This window comes from Dryobates pubescens, chromosome Z (genome assembly GCF_014839835.1).
Source record: "Dryobates pubescens isolate bDryPub1 chromosome Z, bDryPub1.pri, whole genome shotgun sequence".
Classification (NCBI taxonomy): Eukaryota; Metazoa; Chordata; class Aves; order Piciformes; family Picidae; genus Dryobates; species Dryobates pubescens.
Window position 1 is genome coordinate 39,644,778 of NC_071657.1, and position 17,727 is coordinate 39,662,504.

At 41.1% G+C, this 17,727-nt stretch overlaps 1 protein-coding gene across 1 annotated transcript in view; it reads left to right on the forward strand.

The window, feature by feature from the left end:
• Positions 1–10,594: 10,594 nt before the first annotated feature.
• Positions 10,595–17,727, forward strand: part of GAK (cyclin G associated kinase) — a 72,297-nt gene continuing 65,164 nt past the window's right edge. The window contains exon 1 of the mRNA XM_054178290.1: positions 10,595–10,757. Coding sequence (XP_054034265.1) covers positions 10,616–10,757 — 142 coding nt within the window. The 5' untranslated portion in view covers positions 10,595–10,615. The remainder of the gene's footprint in view (positions 10,758–17,727) is intronic.

Here is a 17,727-nt window from a genome sequence, read left to right on the forward strand (position 1 = left end):
TTGTCCTCTTGCTTCCTACAGAGAGACTTGAGATCAAGATTACAGGCTTTTTCTTCAAGGAGTTGGATAGTCTGTGAGTCCGGAGTACAAACCTTTCCTTCCTCTTGTTGATTTCTCTGTAAGAGTAGTTAGGAGAATCAGTTGCAGAAGAAATCCCTAATCACAGATTAGAACAGGTACAGTATATATTCACTCTCTAGAGATCCTGTCTATAAAGTTTAACAAGTTTTATAATGCTAAGTGAATTAATTTTAAGTAATTTAGCTAATGTAAAATTTTCCTCAAGAACGTCAAAAGACACGTGCCTTGTTTGAAACATGCAGAGAAAAGCTACCTCTCCTAATTTGTAGTGTCTAATCTGAAATAAGAGACAGAGCTATTGCTCCACAAAATCAGTGGGTTTTTTTGAATGATTGCCATGTCTTCCCATTACTATTCTAGAAAACATTTTGTTAAACTGTAGCCTCAAAAATGAAGCAGATGTAAGTGTTAAGGTGGCATTTACTGCTGAAAGTTACAATATAGTCTACATATGGGGATCAACAAAAAAATATTTTTTCCAAATGTTGTAACTATGGCTTTATTAAACTTAACATTATCAAATGAGCAGGCTTTTTTTTTTCTTTTTAAACATGTGTAGAAAATATGTTATAAAAATGTCCCAAAATACAGTGGCTCATAATCTGTGTCAGAAAAAGAGAAAAAAGTAAAATGGCACTGTGGTGGACTGAGAGAGGGCCTAGCTCTCCCTCCCCCACAGAGAAAGAAATCACAGCTAAACTCAGTCCGAGAAGCAAAGCTATATTCACAAGCGTATATGGAATGCAGGTTATATATAACACAATATATACAGTATTTACAATATATATAGAAATAAACAGCGAAGGAAAATAACACAACAAAATTCTCTCCTCTGGACAGAGAGGAGGGTTCCCCCCCCATACCTCCTCCCTCCTCCTACCTCCCTTTTTTCCCAAAAAGGGGTTAGAGAGAGAAAGAAAGGCAGTTATTAAGGAAAAGAGTTCTTATTAGGCTTCAAAAGCACATGCAGGAATTAGTTTTGCTTATCTCAAGGTCATTCTGGCTAGTTTTGCTCAGAAGCAGACAGGCTGGAAAGGCAGAACAGGCTGGAACTCAGAAAAATTCCCACTACACTAAAACTTAAAGTTGCATTCTACCAATCTACCAATGAAATTCGTTTAGAATATCTTGAATGTTTTCATTTTGACACCAAGACATTCAGCCAGTGTTCCAACACTGTCCCTTTCTTAAAGGCAGAGCCTCAAACCATCACAGGCACATCAGAATAACACAATAGTTTATGCATTGTGTTTAGTGACTTCTTCCAAAGTGGTGGAATGGTGGTATGGATATTCAGCAAATACAAAAAACCTACATGAATTAGAAACTTGTATTGCAGAAAATTACTTGGGTGTACCATTCACTCTTACACGTGGAGGTATTAATGGCTATTCTAGAAAATATTTTTTCACGTTGTGAATTTGTATGGGCATTTCCAAAAGCTGACGATTCCTGTCAGATTTTGTGAAGCAGAATTCAACTCATGTCAAAAGGGCACAGTTCACTCAAACCTAGGCTATCCAATTAGGGAAGAAAATGAATGAAATAGAAATGTCAGCTCAGCTCTGAAAGTGCCTTTCATAACTTCCTAGTCTTAGAAAAGATGAAGGATGCATGGAAAATGAAGACATTAGATTAAGAAAGGTAAAATCTGTTCTGTTTGCTTTGTGTCATAATTGGCTTTGTGACTCATGCTTTCAGAGTACTTCACAAGAGCAGCTACACTGAAAAATACAAACCTCTGAGATGTATTTAGTATTCCTCCTATGGCGCACTTCTGAAATAGATATTCAGCTGTGCTGAACCTAATCAGTGCTGTGTGGAGCCATGCAGACATTATTACATATGTGATTTTCCTAGCTATATTTTGATTAAATGCTGTATAGTTAAAAATATAGAGAAATGCAAAGTAGAATGCTGATTCATTACTACTTAATTTATTTAATTTCAAAGGTGCTGAAATCAGTTACTGGAATGGAAATGAAAAGAGCATATCTAACCGTATACAAATAGATTTTTTTTTTTTTTAAGATTAAAAAATAAATAAATTAATAATTACCTAATTTATACCTCTGCTCTGCCTTGACCTCATGATAGAAAGGGAAATCCCTTCTTTACCATCTTCTCCACTCAAAATATTTGGCCAGAATGTCTCTTTGCTCATGCTCAGTGAGGCTACTGAATGCGTGTTAAACTGGGAAGACCAGAGCAGAGCTTTTTCACCACGAGCTCAGACATCCTGCATCAGCCCAATGTAGCTCTCAGAACTGGGATGCAAACTAGTAACAGATGGCACCATGCTGGTTTCCTCTGTTTTTTGATGCCAGCATGTAAATGGATAATCCATAGGCCTCTCAAACTGCATAAATAAACTAAACCAGAATAAATTACTCTCTTTGGCTAAGTACTGTTACAAACTGAGCATTTTACCGTGCTTTTGCCTCAGCAATAAAGAAAAAGGTCAACTTCACTTAACAGAAGTGTCTTCTAGCCAACTACCTACACTTCAAACTGCATCTTACTGACTGGTGAACTTGACTGCTGAAATACAGTCCTGGCTATTAAAAAAGACAGATCAGTAAAATATCACCCAGGCATAACTGCTAGCAAAGCATGCACATTCATTCAGAATGAACAGCTTTACACCATGAAGCCCAAGATCAACAGACATCCTTGGAAGACTAATGCAATATATTTAACCATAACTTAAACAGTGTCATTATAAACTAGGAATTTATTCAAAGAGTTTCACTAGAATAACAGTTTCCTCTATGTAGTACATGTCTGACTCTACATTGTTAAATAAGTCTTATCTTACTGCTACTTATTTCAACTAGTTTTGCACAACATGCAAAAATGCATTGGATCATTACATAAATACATACAAATATTACAACTGCTGTTACTAAGACAATTAAATTTTTCTTCACCTATGGACTTAGGTCAGGGAATCAGGACATTAACCAATAGTACACTTCAAATGCACCCATAGAGGTATACTCCCTCTGAAACCTTTGTTAGTTTCCATATTTTATTTAGATCAGTAGACGTTCTCTTAGTCTGGGCCACACACACACACGTATTACTTTATGAAACATATATAGATTCCACGTAATTGCTGGTTCTCTTAATCCTCCATTGCACATGTGAATCAGCTCTAGACAAGAGAGTGAAATAATTTCTTGCTGTGATTAAAATTTAGAAAGCTAGTATGCTTGGACAAACAGACCCAAAGTATACTTAACATAATTAACAGGCCCACTGCAAAAACAGCTGTTTCGACTGAGCAGCCCAAATCTAGGTTGCCCCATGCATGACTCATTATTATTTCATTGTAAGTTCTTTACAATCTCCTTAGTTTTGACAGTCCTAACACTTCAGCCCTCTACTATCCAGCTGGGACCACTTTTACTCCATGAATCAACACCCTTGAATTTCATTGCTGTTAGTAGTCAGCAGCACTGGATAAGGCCTGTCCATCTTTCTTGCAGAGGTTCATCCTTCCAAGTTCAAAGGTAGACCCAGTCTCCTGGATGTATGTATATAATGGGCTGGTGTGTAAGGGCTAGACTGCCTGCTCCCCCAACCCAAAAGTGAGGGGAAGAGTAACACACATCTCAGGACTGAGATAAAGAGAGAAGAGTTTAATGTAACATAAGATATCATAAGTACAGTGTGTAATTACTGATAATCTAATTAATAATACAATACATGACTACCTTAGCTTAGCTTATTTGCAGAAGCAGCACAGTGAAATACACAGGGGAAAAAAACAGCATAAAACAGAAAACCAAACCCAGCAGCTACCTGACTCCCACTCCTTCCACTGCCATGCCTGCAGAAAAAAGACAACCCCCAAGCACCCAGAACCAGCAACTAAAACAGGAAGCCTCCCATGTTGCAATCTGAACTTCAAGCCCCATAACACTTTGCTCCAGTTAGCACTGTCATTTTTAAAGCTGCGGCATGGTATGAATAACAGCAGCAGGTTAACACAATCCATGACACCTGGTGAATCCAAAGGAACTGAAGCTTTTAAGAGAATACTCCTGTGGACAGATTTCAGAACCTTTCACAATGAGATGAAGTATTGAGCAAAAGTCTGATCTCTAATACATGCACTTTTTCTGCTTTTCCTGTCAGATGTATTGAATATGGTTTTCTGTATAATATTTCAAAGGACCTAACTTTCTGTCTAGCCTCAGTCCTCATCAAAGCTGTTGGTAACACATCTACCCACTTATATGGGTCTCCTGATACAATTTCCCAATTTGTCTTGTTAGGCTTTGGTTTGTTCTTTCTATTTTACCAGTATATTGAGGCCCCTGGGAGTATGTAAATCCCATCTAATACCCAGAACTCTTGCTACTCCAATATTTCTGCTACAAAATGTGGTCTTCTGTCAGAGGCATTCCTTTTGGTATTCCAAATTGTAGTGGTTTGAGCCTTAACTGGAGTTTAAGAGCTCAGATAGTAGCAAGAAATCCTCTCCCCCTGCCCCCGAAGAGACTGGAGGTAAACCTACCAAAAATAATCTGGAGTTGGTTTGGAAGTAGAAGTAAATTTTTTAACAAAATATGTATGTAACAATAACAGGAAGGGTTTACAAGGGTAAGGAACAAGGATGAATAGGAAAATATACAAAACCAAATTTGGATGGCCTTGTATCTCCCTCAGTGTATGTGGATTGCAGTCCTTTAGAGAAGCGTGGATGTAGCAGGGAGAAGATCAGACCTGACCCTGTGGCAGCACCAGGAGGCTAGCAGCAACTGTGGGTCCTTTTGAACAGGTGAGGAAGGAGCAAAGAGCAACATGGCTTTCCCCTCTCCCCCCCTCCCCCATTTATAGTCTTGCTGGACAGGAAGGGGGAGAGGAACAGACCAACTTAGACCCGGGGGACCCCTCCTCTTAGGAGGGGGAAGGATCAAGTTTCTTTTGTCCCCTGGGAGAAGCAGGGTTCTTGCAACTCTTCCCCCAGGGTGGGTGTAACCCAGCACACAAATTTAGGCATCATTTAACTTCACCATTTAATTACTGTTCTTGTTCTATTGGTTCAATAAAGAAAAGCTTCAGGCCAACAAAAAAAGATATCTACCATTACTAGGAAGTATTTAAACTGATTACTTCTTGGCAATTCTGAAAAATAAATTTGCCAGTATTCACCAGGAACCCCTTTCCTTGACTCTCCTGGAGAAGGTCTTGCTTGTATTTCACATCCTTGTATGACATTCTTTGCAAGTAACATTTTGACCCCAACTGCATAGTTTTACATTCTCCACCATGGCCTGAGGGCCCATGTGAATTCTTTCATGTATTCTGAGCATTATTTTTCATGTAAGTGGAAATGCTATGACACGTTTGCCGTAAGATATTACCCACCATCCCTCAGGAGTCTTCTGGCAACCTAAAACTTCTGTCAGTCTTTCCCCTTTAATGGTACAGAGTTTCCAGTTTTGATTCTTGTAGCACAATTAAAGGCATGATTGCTGTGAAAGCAATTCACTTTTCTGCTTCATCTGCTTTCTGATTTCCTCTGATTATATCTGAGTTTCTTGTCTGATTGACCTTAAAATGGATCACTGCAACTTTCAGCAGTAATACACATTTAAGAGGTCCAGAATTTCTTTAGTAAATCTAATATGGAAATCCTGGGAATATAACTCTTCTTTATTTCCATATTGCTCCATAAGCATGAATTCTGAAGTGTATTTGGAATCTGTACAAATATTTACTCATTTTCCTCTAGCAATTTCCAAGGCTCATTACATCAATCAACTCTGCCTTTTGGGCAGAAATTTCAGATGGCAAGGTTTTACCTCCTTTTCCTCAGTTACCATTACTACTTCATATCCAGCTTTTCATTCTCCCTTAATCACAAGGCTGCTCCAGTCTGTAAAGAGCTCTTCTGGATTATTGATGGGTGTGTCCTTTAACGCTGGTCTGATTACATACACTCCTATCACTTAGAGGCAGTCATGCTCCTTCTGTTCCTCCTAGTTCTTTCCTTGCATTGTTTGTGTGCATCTGTACTGAGGAAGATGTTATTGAAGTATTGCAGGAGTGTGATCATAGTTTCCTTATCTGGACATTTTTCCAAATCTCTGGACAAAACATTCCCCTGGCCCTTCCTGGTTTTTAGGTAGGCCTTACAAGCGATACTACAGCCTTCTTGATTTCTGCCATTAAATCCTGATCACCTTTTTCCCCTTCTATTGTCTGCAAGAGACATAGTTGTGCAACAAGGCATTATTTTCAGGTATATGCATCCTTATCTTTCCTTCATCAAAAGTGATTTATATACCAAATTTATTTGACAAATCCTATCGTAGGAGAGGTAAAGAACATTCAGATATATCTAAGAACTCATGAGTAAACATCTTTCTCTCAGTTGTTCACTCAGATGGTTGCATGAAAGGTTTGATTTCCTGCTTTCACAAGGCCCCAGTTACTGTCATTTAAAGTTTACTTAAAGGCCCTCTGAATTTTACAGAATTAAGTAGCTCCTGCATCTACCAAAAATTCAATTTCTTCATTCCCCAGCTTTATTTGAACCAGTGGCTCTGCTGAGAAATTCCGTATTTGTACCCCAGATCCCCATAAGTTGGCCTTGGACACATTTTGTGTTGTATGCCCTTTTTTAGGGAATTAATTTTTCCATCATCCCACGTCCCAGCAACAGGCACACTGGTTGAGCATTAATGGTGGCTGAACTATGGACCGAGGCTGAATTCATATCCTCTACTGCTTCCTTGGTTTAATTGTCAACCATCTTGCCTCTTGAACAGTCTCCTCTGCCTCACTGAGCCTGGCTAGTTGCCTGTACAATAGCTGCTGCCAACAGACCTGCCTCCAATTCATAATTCCTCTGCTTCTCTTTCTGCTAGTTTTGCTTCTCCACTTCCTCCTGCCTATTATAAACTTTATAGGCAATTTGACTGAAAAACTGTCATCCCTGCTATCCCATCAACATTTTGTAACTCCTTTCTAAAACCTGGAGCCGATTAGCCAAAACCCAAGATGTTAAACATCAAGCAATTTTCCTCCTTTTCTGGACTCACATTTGCCCATTTTCTAGCTATCTCACATATCTTTCATAAAAAGCTGAGCTGTCTTCTTCAGGTTTCTGCATTACCTGGTACAGTTTAGACACGTTCTGGGGTTCTCTACTCCATGCTGGATACCATATAAAATTAATTGTTGATGCTGTTTAACCATCATCATTACTCCATAGGGGTTCCAAAGTTGCTCCTGGTCTGCTATAGATCTATCAGGATCTATTGCATTCCTTCGGTGATTTTCCTCCTTTGCCTCCTCTAACACCATCTGTTCTTCTGGTAACAGCAAGTTGTTCATTAATACTTGCATGCAATCAAGATCATGGTTTAAAACTATAATTTGAAATGTCCCACTGACTCTTTGCATGAGCTGAAGAAAAGGAAACTTTATCACTGGATCCCATGGGCCCTATTGGTCCACACAAGGGAGCTGGAATTGTGGCCCATTGCTGCCCGCTCATGCCCCGTTGTAGGATCGAGTTTCAGGTTGCACCACCAATACTGATGTACTGTCCTCACTATCTGGTTCTAATTCCCCATTTTTTGCTACCAATTGTTGTACATGCTCTTCCTCCTCTTTATTCTTCAAACACCTTTTACCAATACTACAGACTGAGCAACGTGGCAGCACACTTTTTCTATTCAGGACATCATTCACAACACCAACAGAACACTGCTGTTGCTGGGTATTAGCTGACATTTTTTTTCTTGTGATTTTTTCACACCATGAAAAACAATGCCACATACGGTTCTTAATCCTGTTTCCTTCTTCTTCTATGAAATATCAATAATTGCAGTATTGTTTTATAATTCAAAGAGCCCATCATCCAGTTTATACATTGGCTACTACTGATTGGCCACTAATACCATACTGATTTTATTTTGGTCTAAAGATCCCCTCCAAAATTATTCAATTTTTTTATATTATAGCCCAAAGGAGAACACTGAGGCATTTCTACAGATGAGCTACCCTCTGTTTTCAGGTTCTCACAGACCCACTTACCCACATTCTTCACCATCTACTTGTGTGGTATACAATCACAGACCCACACACTCAGGTTGTCACCGTCTATGTGTGGTTTATTAGTAATTACAACTGCCACTACCGAACTTAGACCAGTGTCCTTATTTACCTGTTTTTTAGGATTACCTGATCAGTATCCCAATAAATGTTGCTGCATGTCTGTGTTGCTTACCACATCCAGACTGGGGAGGAGATTAAACAGAGTCTCTGATCAGTTCATTAGTGCATGTTGGAATCCAAACCAGTCCGCTTTCCTCATGTGCAGCAGGATGACCCAGGCAGGGCCTTATGGCTGTCCCATCTGAGTCATCAGAAGACTGCTGTTAGAAAAACAGTTTCTTTACCCACTATGCAACAAATCCAATCACACACAGGCTGAGATACTGATTTATTAGCAAAGTTACACAAGTCTGGAAGCTAGGTGGTCACACACTGCTAGCATACCTCCAACAAAATTCCCAATGTATTATATAATTTCTTATCACCACACTACTGTTTAAGCACAACCTTCCAATACCCAATTGGTTTACAGCTTTGCCTTCAATTAAATCAGCAGTATCTTCAAAATCAGTAGCGCATGAGAGGTGTGGTCTTAAGGGTAAGGCACTTCTCAGCACAAGGGGGTGCATGGTTTATTTTTATAATGACGGGTTAGTGACAAAAATTCACTCATTAGGAACATATATTGCAAGTTTTACATCTTCATAGTTTCTCTTTTTGGCAATGAGTTCTTGTTTCTTTAGATCTTGATGTCCTTTGTGTCTTGTTCTTACACCCTTCTGTTTTACTTTGATGGAACTTCCTGTACAGGCTAGGCATCATCCATCTTTCAGCTACTCTTCAAGGACATAGTTGCTAGGAAGGCATATATTGTTTATTTAAACTGAACAGTTTTACACTGTAAAGCCTCTGATCAATGGTCCTCCTGAGAAAAGCAATGCTGTATACTTAACTCTAAGTTAAAGAGTGTCATTATGACCTAGGCATTTACTCAGTTTCACTTGGATAACAGAGAGTCTTCTGTTCTCCAAGTGATAATGGATTTACAATAGCAGAAGGCATTACAAAATAGAGATGGAAGCACAAGATACCAGTGTCTTGTAATTTACACAGTGGCATGAAGAACAGCACATTCTTTGTGAAAATTGAGAGAAATACAGCTTTAAACTATTGAACTACTCATCTCTGTGGGAGAAAACAAGCATAGCCACCCAAAATCCTAGAGAGTGTGGGGATGTCTTAGAGCATCTGTGTGATGCCTGCTGGCAGGACTGCAATAATGAAGAGAAGTAACTTTTTCAATTAGTGTCCTGTCGAGCAATATTCTTTCTGAAGCAAAAGGCTTTCAGGCAGCTTTGGTTTTAGCGATTTGCTGTCCCATGAAGCCTTATGAAGCAGGTAAGCAGATAGTGACCTGCAAGTGACAGGCAGAGTGGTCTGGGTTGGAAGGGACCTTCGAAGGTCATCTAGCCCAAGCCCCTCTGCAGTAAGCAGGGGTATCCTGAACTAGATCAGGTTGCCCAGAGCAACCTCACCTTGAGCATCCCCAGGGATGGGGCCCCAACCTCTTTCCTGGGCAACCTGTTCCAGTGTTCCACTACCGTCATGGTAGTCAGCCTTACAGCTGAACTGCCAGGCTCATGTTTAATGCAGATTATTGCAATTACAAATATTCAGGCTCTTGCTGTGCTGTAGAAAATACACAACCACTACCTTATCCTGCACATTCTGGTGCAGGCTGTGCGGATGCAGGAAAGTGGAAGTCGGTGAGTCAAGAGTTGCAGAGAAAAGCAATGGAGATGGGAGAACCGGAAAGAGATGAAGAGGGAACTTATTACAGCAATACTCTACGGGAAAAAATACACATCCTGCCCCAGTACCACCAACGCAAGCCTGAGTCGTTGACACAAGGAACATCACCTCTTGGCGACTGTCAAACTGCTGAGTGCTAACAGGGGGAAAAACTTCTCCTTCTGCCTACTGAACGACGTTCCTCCTCCCGGCGCACGGCCCAGCTGCCTCGCAGCCTCCCTCCTCGGGATTCCCGCAGGCCGCGACAGCCCACAGCCGGGAGCGCCTCGGCCAGCTCCTTCCGAGCCACCAGGCCTGGCCGCCTCAGCGCGCCCGAGACACCCAACACCGTCCGGCCGGCGGGAAGCAGGCTTCCGCCCCACCGCTGCCAGGGGCGGGGCTTACCCCGGTGGGGCGGGGCTTACCCCGGTGCGGCGAGGCAGTCCGTCCGGCGTCCAGGCTGGCTGCGGCGGCGGGGCAGGCTGGGAGGAGGTGGCACCGTGAAGTCATAAATGACGCAAGGTTCCCGGAAGCAGGCAGGAGCGGAGGGCACGGTGGAGGAGCGGGGGGCTTCTCACCGCTGTTGTCGGTAACTTGGCTGGGCCGTTCTTCCCCTGCCTGAGCTACTGGTCTCCTTTCACGCCGGACGGTGCGTGCCGAGGCTATGTCGCTCTTCCAGTCCGCACTGGACTTCCTGGCGGGTCCCGGCTCCCTGGGGGCCGCCAGTCGCGACCAGAACGATTTCGTGGGACAGACGGTGGAGATGGGAGACATGAAATTGCGCATCAAGCGAGTCATCGCCGAGGGTAAGAGCAGACGACGGCAGCCAGCTGCGCCTGCAGACGGGCCCTGCGGGGTGGGCCCAGCCGGGCTGGGCTGCCCCTCGGGCCCCGGACCTCCCGCTCCCCTTGCTTGGCCGGGAGGGCTTCCTTATTGGCGGGCCGCGCCCTGCGAGGAGAGGCCTTGGCCGGGCGACGGTCTTTGCCGGGGCCGGCAACTTCCTGCTGCGCGGGCAGCTGACCTCTCTGAAAGGCTTGTTGGCGCCTTGCTACTGTTTTACCGAGGGGCCGCGGGTACCACGGAAGGTGTTTAGTGAGGACTGGGTGTGGAAGCAATATTCGCTGTCACTGCTGTTGGCCTTTAGGAGTATGTATAGAGGTCCAGTGTGTTGTGTGACCCTTTCTTCACTTGCTTTATGACTTACTTTCACCGTGTAACAATTCTCAGAGGAGTTTATAATCTATCTGGGACCTCATGGAAACGCTGGATTGCATATATACTTAAAAAAGAAGATTAGGAAAAAAAAAAACAACAAATACAAGCTGTGCCAAAGGTATAAGTCTGTCTGTACTGTTTTTTTTTTTTTTTTTTGAAAACCCATGAAATTCGGGAACACAAATGTTAGGAGGCTGGTTTAGTTCTGCATATAGACTTTGCTGGACTACAGGAACTACATTTCTGGGCAGTTTTCAATTTCAGTGAAGAACTCTTGTCCTGTTAAAGTAGGTTCTATAACTGGTGTGTACAAATTACTTGGAAATTAGCACAAATTTGGATCCTACTGCTCTTGTGATCAGTGGAGTTGCTTTATTTTGACAAGCAGAAGAGACATCAAAAGCTTGTCTCAAAAGACTAAAATGCGAATTTGCCCATATTAATGCAGTGACACAATTCATTAACTTTGTACAAGTGATTGGTGTTGTTTAGGTGAAATATCTCAAAGCTCTGTTCAGAGTTCCTTTTTCTTGTTAAAGTTATTTTCTATTATTGCTTCTTATAATAAAATAGTTGTATAAATAAATGTATTACTTTTTATTTTTCCTCAGTAGTTTTTTGTTGAAATCTTAGTGATGAGGATGGAAGAGAAATTTCACTCTTCAAGATCAACTGATTTAAATTTAGAAAAAAATGTGCTTGTTTGTAACAAAAGGACATTGGTTTTCATTTTATATTCTTAAGGGCAAAGAAATGATCAATTTAATGCTGAAGCATGTTGGCATATGATCTCAGACAAAGCCTGTCAGTATTTTCCAGTTCTGCCTCGAGCCTTCGATTTATCGTTTCTTTACAAAAGATCCAGTCATAGTTGTGAGTGAAATGTAAGCTCTCCACATAATGTGACTGCAAGGTGAACACAAACAAAACTGCTGGTGCTGCTGACACCATGACATTCCTGCCAGGAGTGACTGGAGCAGTTTCCAGAGAACTCCAAAGGAAAGGAAGGACAGGAAGCTGTGTTTGAGATGTAACTGCTGTGCAGTTCCTGCTTCTGAAGCAAGTATTTCATACTTTGGCAGCAGCCTCCTGTTATCCCAGGATCTGACACAGGCTTTCTAAAATGGTAGGGGAAGGATGGCAGATCAGGTGATTTAAACTGAGTCTAATGCTCTTGAGAATTTATCTTTGTCTTCCACATTTATCTCAGTATTAGGCTTTTATTTCGTGTTTGCTGTTATTTCACCAACTGAAATAGGTCCTAACAGCTGGCTTTTAGTAGTAATACTCTCTAGCCAACATAACTGGACTAAACCAACCCTTAGGGTATATTGAGTATAAATACAAAATTTAGAAGTCTCAGCCTCTCTTGCTGTTTTCAGGCTTGAATTTGTTTTTAGCATGATGCTTTTGTTCCTGAAATTGAACTCTGAACCTACATTTGGCATCTTCAGATACACCCTTGTGTAACTGTGGCTTATATGTTTTCCCTTCCTTGCTTACAATTGCAGAATCTGTTTCTTCTAAAGGAGTCCTTTCATACCAAATTCCTTAGCAGAATGTCAAGTGCTACTTTCTGAATTTAGGTTTCAAATCTATGGTGAGCTCTGTGTGATAAGCCAATGCAGAGAGAAAGAGCTTTAGCTGCAGGATCATACGGTCTGCTTTGTTTTCAGTTGCTTGAGTGTGCACAGTCTGTAGATTAGCATTACACAGTATCATGTGGCAGTTTAAGTTCAGTTTTCTCTGCAACTCTTTCCAGCTCTCTAGTGTTCTGGCTGGCTGTGTTGGTGCAGATACACGTTTGGCCGTACTGTAAGCCGAGACCTTAGCTATGGTTCTTTGGATTTGTTTCCTCGTTCATTTTTTCAGGGGTGCCATGTTAGGGGTAGTACCAGGTTCACTGGAAATACAGTGTGCTGCTGCAGGAAGCTGAGACCAACCTGAGTAAGATGGGTTGGTGATGGTACTCTCTCACACTGATACTGCCTCCAAAGGTGCAAACAGATTAAGCGTGTCACAGGATGAACTGAGTGCTCCTAGAATACAGGATTTTTCTACTTGGGCATTTCCATGTCTCACTGCAGTTAAGAAATTTCAAGGAAATGGGTTGGGACCGTTATATTTAATCCCTGCTTGCCCTTTGTATGAATTGTGGTTCTTCTGTGTCCTCTAGGTTGTGGTTCTTTTGGGTCCTCCAGGTAAGTGCACAGACCACCACTCAGTTTTACTTAAGTAACATATGTTTACTAACAATTAATAACTAGGTATGCAATATCTGATACTTTTGTGATAGAGAGCACTCTTGTACGGTACAAGTCACTTGCCAGTCTGAGTATTCTGTACTTGTCTCTATCACAACATGGGCATCTGCTCTGACCAGGGTGTCTACATGCTTGTAGCCCAGCTACCTGTGATAATAAGAGTTCTCCAAATGCTCACTAATGTGTTTAATTTTTATAGGCTTAGATGGGTTTGGCTTAAGCTGTGGTCTCTCTCATGTCCCTTGCTAGTCTGTGAATGGTATGTACATTTTTAGGCTGACATTTTGTTTCTTCAGTCCTCCAGATGTCCTGGAAGGTCCTTCCTTTTTGTTCAGGCATGTCAGAATTGTCTGTCAACCTCTACCAGATAGGTGAGGGCCCTGGATGATTCTGACTCAGCAATCGATGTAGCCTGTGCATTTGGCCTTGGAGGAGAATTGGGAGAGGAAATGACCACAACAGACAAAACTGTAGTTTTCAGAAATGTCTTGTTTGTTTCTCCTGAAAGCTGGCACATTTGCACACTCAAGCAACTTTGGAATACCTGACAGAAGTTCCAGAAAACAGCTTTTCAGGCGCTACAAAGGTACCAACTAAAACCACTGTGACTTTTGAGATGTTTTAGCATTACATTCCTTAACACTTTGAATAAATAGAGTTTTATCATAGAATTGCCCAGTTTGGAAAAGACCTTTAAAGTCATATAGGCCAATCATTAATGTAACACTGACAAGTCCTTGACTAAATTGTATCCCTAAGCACTGTCTACAAGACTCTTAAATACCTCCAGGGGTGGGGACTCCACCAGTGTCCTGGGCAAGCTGTTCCAGTGCTTGGTAACCCTTTCAGTAAGGAAGTTCTTCCTAATATCCAGCCTAAACTTCCCTTGAGCCCATTTCCTCTTGTATTATGTTGCTGGGTTGAACAGACTGACTCCTACCTCACTGCATTCTCCTTTCTGATGTGCAGTTCTGTGGAAAGCAGGGAACAAGCACATTCTGTAGCACACATTTAACAGCCATTCTTCATGTGTGGTTTCTTATGTTTCCCTTGAGCAGTAAGGGTGGGTAGAAGAGGAGCATAGAAGATGAGAAACGTAATGACAAGAAATATGCATTATTCAGACTGATCTGAATCTAAAATTGTCACCATGAAGAAAGGAGCATTCCTTAGAAAGGGATCAAATGTTTACAAGCTCTTTTTTAGGGTTTAAAAAGCTGTCATTAGTTGAAGCCATGTAGGTGACTTTTATAGGCTGCTGCATTTTGGTAGTGAAACTTGTGTCTCATTGAAGTATATAAAAATAATCTGCTACTTTAGGTTTCAAGGCTTCTTCAATATTGAGGGAGAACGGGCAATATTAGCATTTACCAAGCCTGTAGGTGCAATTTTGTGGGGTCTGCAACTCCTAGATTTACAGGATGGTGCTAGTGTAATTAAATGCTACTTTTGGAAGGGATGTAATTCACAAAATTCTGAGCAGTAGAGGGGTAATGAACACTTAACTGTCAAGTTTCTGTGAATATTGTAAGTTGATGTGCTGACAGATGTTTGGAGTTTCTATGAAGGGAGGTGAGCTCACATGAAGTTAAAGTAACAGGGTGAACTGACAGCTAGCTCTACAAACCAAGTATGAGGCAGACCTCTTTAAAGTGGGGGAAAAAGGGTGACAGTTGTTAAAGAAGAGCTGAAGCACCCTGACCCATTTGCTTTCCCTTTTGTAGTCTCTTTAGAGACTTCTTTCAATGTGAAGCAGAACAGTGCTGTTTTCTAAAGGCAGTGTTTCCTAGCTGTGGTTTCTTGGTTCATTGTTTCTTGATTTTTGCTTGCAGAGAAGCTCTGAAAGTTTCAATGTGTTCTACCTCCTCATTTCTCAAAGTTGTGGGAAAAGGTCCAGGTCTTTCAGTTTGAGCCATGCTTCATTTTTAAGGCAGTTTCTGTTGTTACTAGGAATTTGCAGTTGACACAAATGCATGACCAAACTTCAAAAGGTATACATGCGAACCAGTGCTTAGCAACAGTGACAGAGCATCCTTTCAGGTTTGATTAAGGGTATTGTTTATAGTCTGGTGGAAAAGCATCTGTCTGCTTTCAGGTAAGATGCACTGGAACTGGCTAGAATTGCAGTGTTTTAACTACAATCCAGTAATAACTGAAACAAGCTACTCAATATGTAAACAGATGTCAGTATTTGCGAGGGGACAAGTTATATCAAGTAGTTACAGGAAGTTTTTCACACCACCCCTTTCTCATGACTAGTGAACTGTGTGAGGAAATTGCAAGCTGTTTCGTGCCCTTATGTGCTTATGCCCTTGTTTTGATGGCTTCATTAGCTGACAGGTAGGAAAATTACCACTTCACTGAAATGGTTAGTCTGAAAAGTCAGTGAAGATGGGAAAACAGCAGGAAAAAAAGAAAAAGGATTTTAAAATCAGTTTGATTTATAGTGCAGTGAGCTTATTTGATATTATAGGATGCCTAGGTTTAACGTGAGGGAGAAAACAAATCTCTTGGTTGGAAAAGAACGGGTCTTCTAATCTTTGTAAGAGGATGAAGAAGTACTGAAAAGAACAAACCTGTGGGCTGTTGTGGTGTAAAGATGAATGTAGAGTGCTCATTAAAACAAAAGATGTAAGGGTTAGTTCCTAATGCAAGTAACCCGTGTCAGTGTGGGCCAGGAAGGTGACGCTGGCAAACTTTGTTCTGGTGTGTTTCTCTGGGTCTGCTATGGGGTGAGACTGATGCTAAGGATTGACTGTTGTACTTCAGCTACTCCATTTTTATGAGTTGGTGTGATGCTCTGTAGTAGTGGACCTCTTGTGTGTAACTTTGTGTCCACAGATGAGAGAGAAAATCTGTTTTCTTCTGCCATAAATTTTGAGGCAGAAAACAATAATCTGAAACCATTGTTGAAGGCTTGGGCTGTGTTGTGAAAATAAGGTTGTGAAATGCTTCTACAGTGAAACCTTTGTCTCCAGGGGCAAAAGTGTGGATAAGTGTGCATAAGCATACACAGTAGCTTCAGAGAACTGAGTTAAAACCTTATACAGATTGTTTACGTGAGCAGGAATGAGTGAAAAAATCCCAAGTAAAACTACATTCTTTTTATACCTGTAGGGCAGAAACCAAAGCAGTCCTTCTGCTCTTAACCTTTGTTTCATCATTTGCCCTAACTAGATTTACTATACAGATGTTTGTTCACACAGGTGTGTTGGTACAAGGGTGTGGTCATTGACGGGCATAGCTGTGTTGACTCTGAAACCCTTGGTGTGGTTATAGCTGAACAGGTGAACTTGCCCTTCCCCTCCCCCCCCCCATCTTTCATTTTTGCAGATTATATTGCAAACTGTTTTGGTCAGGGTGCCTGGCAAAGGAGTTTTGCCAGTAAAGTTGTCCCTATTCAAAGTATATTAAAACTGTTTTAATAAACTGTCTGTACCCTAATTAAACTGCTTTTGATAATGAATGAAGCATTATTATTATTATTGCTTTCACCAATAAAAGAGTGTGTGGTTTTTTGGTGATTGTTTTTTTTTTTAAGTAAAATAATAATACATTTGCAACTTATTATCTCCTTTGTTATCCCAGAAAATTCATAGCTTTAAATTTGGTATCAGCTGTAGTGCTGCAGTAGTAGTGAACCCATCACCACTTAGTGAGCAGTGTTGTATGGAACTGAAATGTGTTCAGGTGAAACAATGAAATGACAGAATGAGGAATGTGGGTTCAACTGATGTTTGGATGGGGACATAGCGGAGGTTAGAGGCCATAGCAATGAATTCTGACAGGTGCAGTGAAGTAGGAATTTATCCAGGCATGATATCACTGGCTTTTGTTTGGAGTTCTGAAAAGCTTAGCTGTGTTTAATATTTCAGTACTTAATTTTAAGGTAAAATTACTAAAGTAAAATTGCATCTTTTAATCTACTTGGGTACTCTGAAACAATCAGTATTTTCATGAAGTTTCTCTCTTCAGCATGCTAGTCTTAATACCTTGTGAGATCCTACTGCTTAAGTCTTTCTAGGAGCTCTGGTAAGACGTGCTACCATCGATATGGCTTTAAAGAAGGCTGTCTTCATTACTTTTTCTTTTGTTAATCCATGCTATGAAAATGTAATAATTCAAGTATTATGTTAATACAAAATTTGGTTCTTGCATGACCTCAAAATCTCATTTTGGACAACTTGGAATGCAGAGTTCACTAGATTTCCAGATAATGCCAGCTATGTTTCACTTAGTCAGATGTTTGTGCTTTAACCTAAGCAGAGCTTCTATTAACTTCTCCTGATAACAATTA